Source organism: Triticum dicoccoides, chromosome 5A, assembly GCF_002162155.2.
Source record: "Triticum dicoccoides isolate Atlit2015 ecotype Zavitan chromosome 5A, WEW_v2.0, whole genome shotgun sequence".
In the NCBI taxonomy this organism is placed as follows: domain Eukaryota; kingdom Viridiplantae; phylum Streptophyta; class Magnoliopsida; order Poales; family Poaceae; genus Triticum; species Triticum dicoccoides.
This window is the reverse complement of record NC_041388.1, coordinates 63945926-63953062: the sequence shown is the minus strand read 5'-3', so window position 1 is coordinate 63953062 and position 7137 is coordinate 63945926. Positions and strand designations below refer to the sequence as shown.

Genomic DNA, 7137 nt, shown 5'->3' with positions numbered 1-7137 from the left:
GGCGACGGTCATGGTGGGATAGACAAGGTTGCTTCTTCGTGGACCCTTCGTGGGTGGAGCCCTCCGTGGACTCGTGCAACTGTTACCCTTCATGGGTTGAAGTCTCCATCAATGTGGATGTACGATAGCACCACCTATCGGAACCACACCAAAAATCTCCGTGTCTACATTGCGTTTGCTCCCTCCAAACTCCTCCCTTTACCTTCATATGCAATTGTTTTACATTCCACTGCTATACTCTTAGGATTGCATGTGTAGGTTGATTGCTTGAATTGTGCTAAGTTGCTAAAATCTTCCAAGACTTAAAATTAGGAAAAGGCTAGATTTTTATTTGGTCAAGTAGTCTAATCACCCCCCCCCCTCTAGACATACTTTCGATCCTACACCTATGTGCTTCACTTATATCTTTTGAGCTAGGTAGTTGCTCTAGTGCTTCACTTATATCTTTTTAGAGCACGGCGGTTGTTTTATTTTATAGAAATTGTTGAACTCTCATGCTTCACTTATATTATTTTGAGAGTCTTTCTAAACAGCATGGTAATTTGCTTTGGTTATGAATTTAGTCCTAATATGATGGGCATCCAAGAGGAATATAATAAAAACTTTCATATAAAGTGCATTGAATACTATATATGAGAAGTTTGATTCCTTATGATTATTTTGAGATATAAAGATGGTAATATTAGGGTCATGCTAGTGAGTAATCGTGGATTGGTAGAAATACTTGTGTTAAAGTTTTTGATTCTCGTAGCATGCACGTATGGTGAACCGCTATGTGATGAAGTCGGAGCATGATTTATTTATTGATTATCTTCCGTATGAGTGGTGGTCGGGGACGAGCGATGGTCTTTTCCTACCAATCTATCCCCCTAGGAGCATGCGTGTAGTACTTTGTTTTGATAGCTAATAAATTTTTGCAATAAGTATGTGAGTTCTTTATGACTAATGTTGAGTCCATGGATTATACGCACTCTCACCCTTCCACCATTGCTAGCCTCTCTAGTACCGCGCAACTTTCGCCGGTGCATTAAACCCACCATATACCCTTCCTCAAAACAGCCACCATACCTACCTATTATGGCATTTCCATAGCCATTCCGAGATATATTGCCATGCAACATCCACCGTTCCGTTTATTATGACACGCACCATCATTGTCATATTGCTTTGCATGATCATGTAGTTGACACCGCATTTGTGTCAAAGCCACCATTCATATTTTTATACATGTCACTCTTGATCATTGGACATCCCGATACACCGCCAGAGGCATTCATATAGAGTCATATATTGTTCTAGCATCGAGTTGTAATTCTTGAGTTGTAAGTAAATAAAAGTGTGATGATCATCATTATTAGAGCATTGTCCCATGCGAGGAAAGGATGAAGGAAGCTATGATTCCCTCACAAGTTAGGATGAGTCTCCGGACTTTACAAAAAATAAAAGAGGCCAAAGAAGCCCACAAAAAAAATAAAAGAGGCCAAAGAAGCCCACCAAAAAAAGAGAGAAAAACAAAAAAAAGAGAAAAAGAGAGAAGGGACAATGTTACTATCCTTTTTCCACTTGTGCTTCAAAGTAGCACCATGATCTTCATGATAGAGAGTCTCCTATGTTGTCACTTTCATATACTAGTGTGAAATTTTCATTATAGAACTTGGCTTGTATATTCCAATGATGGGCTTCCTCAAATTGCCCTAGTTCTTCGTGAGCAAGCGAGTTAGATGCACACCCACTTAGTTTCTTTTTGAGCTTTCATACACTTATAGCTCTAGTGCATCTGTTGCATGGAAATCCCTACTCACTCACATTGATATCTATTAATGGGCATCTCCATAGCCCGTTGATACGCCTAGTTGATGTGAGACTACCTCCTTCTTTTTGTCTTCTCCACAACCACCATATTCTATTTCACCTATAGTGCTATATCCATGGCTCACGCTCATGAATTGCGTGTATGTTGAACAAGTTTGGGAACATTAAAAGTATGAAACAATTGCTTGGCTTGTCATCGGGGTTGTGCATGATTTAATACTTTCTATGATGAAGATGGAGCATAGTCAGACTATATGATTTTGTAGGGATAACTTTCTTTGGCCATGTTATTTTGAGAAGACATGATTGCTTTATTAGTATGCTTCAAGTATTATTGTTTTTATGTCAATATTAAACTTTTGCTTTGAATCTTATGGATATGAATATTCTTGCCACAATAAAGAAGATTACTTGGATAAATATGTTAGGTAGCATTCCACATCACAAATTCCGTTTTTATCATTTACCTACTCAAGGACGAGCAGGAATTAAGCATGGGGATGCTTGATACGTCTCCAACGTATCTATATTTTTTATTGTTCCATGCTATTATATTATCTGTTTTGGATGTTTTATATGCATTTATATGCTATTTTATATTATTTTTGGGACTAATTTATTAATCCAGAGCCCAGTGCCAGTTTTTGTTTTTTCTTGTTTTTGAGTTTTACAGAAAAGGAATATCAAACAGAGTCCAAAAACGAGCTGAAAATTTATGGTGATTTTTTATGGACCAGAAGAAGCCCACGAAGCACAAGAGTTGGGCCAAAAGAGTCCCGAGGCAACGACAAGGGTGGAGGGTGCGCCCCTAGGGCACGCCCCCTGTCTTGCCGCGACCTCGTGGACCCCCCTGACGTGAAACCGACGTAAAAAATTCCTATAAATCCTGAAACCCCCAGAAACAAATCTACATCGGGAGTTCCGCCAGCACAAGCCTCTTTAGCCACCAAAAACCAATCGGGAGCCCATTCCGGCACCCTACCGGAGGGGGAAACCATCACTGGTGGCCATCTTCATCATCCCGGCGGCCTCCATGATGAGGAGGGAGTAGTTCACCCTCGGGGCTGAGGGTATGTACCAGTAGCTATGTGTCTGATCTCCCTCTCTCTCGTGTTCTTGATTTGGCACGATCTTAATGTACCGCGAGCTTTGTTACTATAGTTAAATCATATGGTGTTTCTCCCCCTCTACCTCCTTGTGATGAATTGAGTTTTACCTTTGAGGTTTCACTATTATCGGGTTGAATACTATTATGGATTTGAGAACACTTGATGTATGTCTTGTGCGGGATACCCGTGGTGACAATGGGGTGTTTTATTGATTCACTTGATGTATGTTTTGGCACTCAACTCGTGGATTCCCGAGGTGTTGGGGTAATCTATGCATAGGGGTTGATGCACGTTTTCGTCCTTGATTCTTTGGTAGAAATCTTGGGGCACTCTTTGAAGTTCTTTGTGTTGGATTGAATATTATGAATCTCAAGTTGTTTGATGCATATCGTATAATTGACCCGCGAATACTTGTGGTGACATTGGAGTATCTAGGTGACATTAGGGTTGATTGATGTGTATAATATGGAGTTATTTTACTATGAACTCTAGGATTGTTTATGACACTTATAGGAATAGCTCAATGGATTGATCGGAAAGAATAACTTTGAGGTGGTTTCGTACCCTGCAAGTAATTTCATCTTATGTTCTCTGCGACAGGAACTTTGGAGTGACTTTTGTCGCACGTTGAGGGATTTCCATATGATTTAATTATGTTATCATTGTTGAGAGAATTTGGACTAGTGAAAATATGAACCCTAGGCCTTGTTTTCAAGCATTGCAATACCCTTTTTGCTCACTTTTGTTACTAGTTAGCTTGCTGTTTTTATATTTTGAGATTACAAAAACCTATATCTATCATCCATATTACACTTGTATCACCATCTCTTCGCCGAACTAGTGCGGCTATACAATTTACCATTGTATTGGTTGTGTTGAACACAAGAGACTCTTTGTTATTTGGTTGCAGGGTTGTTTGAGAGAGGCCATCTTCATCCTACGCCTCTCATGGTTTGATAAACCTTAGGCCATCCACTTGAGGGAAAATTGCTACTGTCCTATAAAACTCTGCGCTTGGAGGCCCAACACGAGTCTACAAGAAGAAGTTGCGTAGTAGACATCACACGTTAGTTACCCACTACCGGCGAGTTGGGCAGCCCTCAAATGACGCGGTAACTCAGTCAAAACCTCTAACGTATGTGGAAAGCAGTTTCTACTAGGGTGAGGCAGGAATTAAACGGTTTTGAGACTTTGAGGTTGTGTGGTAACTGGTTTTTTGAGTGCATGGTTGAACCATGAACCATCTGGTTCCTTGAGGGTTGGAAATTGGATATCTCAAGCATAGATAAACATATGCACATGGTTAACTCATGAGTCTTATTTCTGTTTTACGAAATACATCCGGTGAAGTTTCAACTTTCAAGCAAATGCATAAACCATGACACGACAATAGGTGAACAACAATGTCCATTCACTCCAGGACAGGTGGCATACGGTAGAAATACGGAACACGACAAGGTTCCTCCTCCGCATTAAGGATTCCTGATTTCTCATATGACTCGACGCTATCTGCAAGTGTCTCCTCCAACTTCCTCGGTTTCCATCCTAGATTCTTAAGTTTATGTGAATTCATCCCAAGCTTATAATTCACATCAACCAGTCTAAACAAAAAAAAGTGGTGAAAATCTGGTGGAAATAATAACCACATAACTACAAACATGAAAGTATGCTGATATGACTTACTTGTCTACATAGTTATAGCTGGGGTACATGCTCTTCATCAAATCCACCAAATCTTTTATGTCGATTTGGTGTTCTGAACATATGTACCTCTGATATGGTCCTGCCTTGTTGTATAACAGCAGTAGTGCATCAGCAACATCACGGACGTCTACTATGGGCCAGAATTTGTTATTTATTGTGTCAGGACCTCCTGCAATTAATCCAACTAATGGAGATATAATAGGGTAAAAAAGAAGAAGAAAATAATTTATCTATTTCTTGAACTCCTCTGTTGAACTAATGTAGTACTAATGTAATCCTTGGGATAAATGAGAAGAGAAATGTTGAGAAAACATGATGAATAGATCACCACTAAACCTTTTATGATATAGCGGAGGAATTTGGTGGTAATATTGAGCACATCAGCCTGCAACAGTGGGCCAAAGACCGCACCGGAGCAAAATGTAATGACATGTAATCCATTTTTCTTTGCGTATTCGAGGGCCATCTCTTCAGCTTCCGTCTTGGCAAGGGCATACCAGATCTGCCAGAAGTAAGTTAGTCCTCCTACCCTAGTACCTCTCAACGGCCATCTCTAGGAATAAGTTACAAACCATTTATAGATCTTGCACAATTTTAGGATTTATGAAATATAAAAAATATTGTATTTTCACATAAAGAAACTAATTAAGGTACACATCAACATGTTTTCATGTGTTCCGTGGTGCATGAATATCAATCTCTCTGGAGACTTGGTGCATGAATATCTTATAATTAATCATCGTTGCTAACCTCATTTTCCTTGCAGAACTCTTTGTCTGACCAACAATTCTCATCTTTCAGTTTATCTAGAGGCCAATTTGGGTTCAAAGTAATAGCAGCGCCGGATGAAACCACAATAAGTTTTTGAACGCTCATAGCAGAGCAAGCCTTAAGTACATTCATGGTGCCATTAACAGTAGGAGCCATCATCTCTTTCTGCACAATTCAAACTTAGGACCTTATTAAGAATTACATGTGTACCTAAGAAAGAGTGAGCTTGTAATACTTATAATCTTACTTGACCTCATAAAAAACATATTTACATCCTAAGAAAATGTTATTATGACCAGGCCTAATGTTGTTGCAGGTATAGATTGAAAATGTTGAATACTACTTTTCACCACTACCTGTGTAGTGCTGAAATATATTTTTTACCACCCTCCTTATCTTTACCCATAATTTGTGCATCATTTTGTCGTTTACTTGACATAAGGAATATACACATTCTGACAGAGTGCCCCGTCTAACATGACCATGCGGCTCCTAACGTGGCCATGTCAACATTTTATGAACATAGTAACTAATTAGATTGAATAAAATTTATAACTTTCCCTCACTTACTTTAGAATGAATGTTTTTATCCTAGAAATCATTACAATTATTCTCTATATTACATTTTTTTCTTCATATTTCTTTCCGATTTAGAATTGAAATGCAATCTACTAAGTCTTAATGAATTAAACTAAGATCAAATTCAAACCATTTTTCTTTCCAGAATTCCTAATTTGTTGTGCACAAATAATACATTTTTTTACTGAGTTTTTGATTTCTATTTTTGGTTTGTATCTTAAATTTAAATCTAATTTTTAGTTTAATTTGAAATGTGTTAATTTTACTACGTCAATTATATTTCATGTAAATGATCGTAACAACAAATTACTAGATTGTAAGATTGAAAATCAGCCAACCAGCCTCAAGTGAATGTATTTCATTGCTTGCCTCTTTATCAACCATCCTGTCTATGGGCACTGGAGAGGCAAGATGGAAGACACCATCGCACCCGACAAACGCAGTTGCCACTGCGTCGTAGTCAAGCATGTCTGCCTTGAACAAACGGAGATTTTCCAGGGCCTTGTCTAGTTGTTTGAGACGTGCATTCTTTGGATCACCTAAGATAGAAGTTATTAACAATTATTCACCTATACGAGGAGTGTGAGTACATGATAAGAACATCCGCACCCGAATTACACTCTTAGCCCATGCGGCCATATACTAGTTCAAATTCCATGAAACACAAGGACCAATGGCTTAGCTTGCACACGCCAACTCAAGTATCGTGTACTTTTGTTCTAGGAACCCTTTCAAGTGCTTATGAGAATATAATTCTATCTAAGTCAGAATTTATATTACACAAGAATGAAAACCTATCATGAACAAGAAGGATATGCACTGGAGTATAATTAAACACGGAGATGATAACAGGCGTACAAGAAATGAAGACGAAGCTTACAGTAAAGACTCCAGGACTTCAGGCCAGTTCTTTTGGTGGCTTCTAAAATAAGCTGCAATGAACTGCCCCCCTACCTAGCTTATTTAGAAGCCCAAACAAATTTATTTTTTAGAAACCTAGTAGTTAAGACTTGACTAGTAGGCTTCTAAAAAGAAAATTTTGGTTTGGCTTCTAGAATAAGCTAGGTAGAGGGTAGCTTATTCTGGCCCAAAAAAGCTAGCAAAAGAACTGGCCCTTCAAAGCCACCATAATGACTGTGAGGACATGAATGAAATATACAAT

General features: G+C 38.7%; 1 protein-coding gene across 1 annotated transcript in view; it reads right to left on the bottom strand.

Annotated features, from left to right (window-relative positions):
• Window positions 1–4221: 4221 nt before the first annotated feature.
• Window positions 4222–7137, bottom strand: part of LOC119296997 (cinnamoyl-CoA reductase 2-like) — a 4026-nt gene continuing 1110 nt past the window's right edge. The window contains exons 2-6 of the mRNA XM_037574970.1: window positions 6345–6514; window positions 5376–5561; window positions 4962–5127; window positions 4605–4794; window positions 4222–4522 (exon numbers count right to left, since the gene is read on the bottom strand). Coding sequence (XP_037430867.1) covers window positions 4333–4522; window positions 4605–4794; window positions 4962–5127; window positions 5376–5561; window positions 6345–6514 — 902 coding nt within the window. The 3' untranslated portion in view covers window positions 4222–4332. The remainder of the gene's footprint in view (window positions 4523–4604; window positions 4795–4961; window positions 5128–5375; window positions 5562–6344; window positions 6515–7137) is intronic.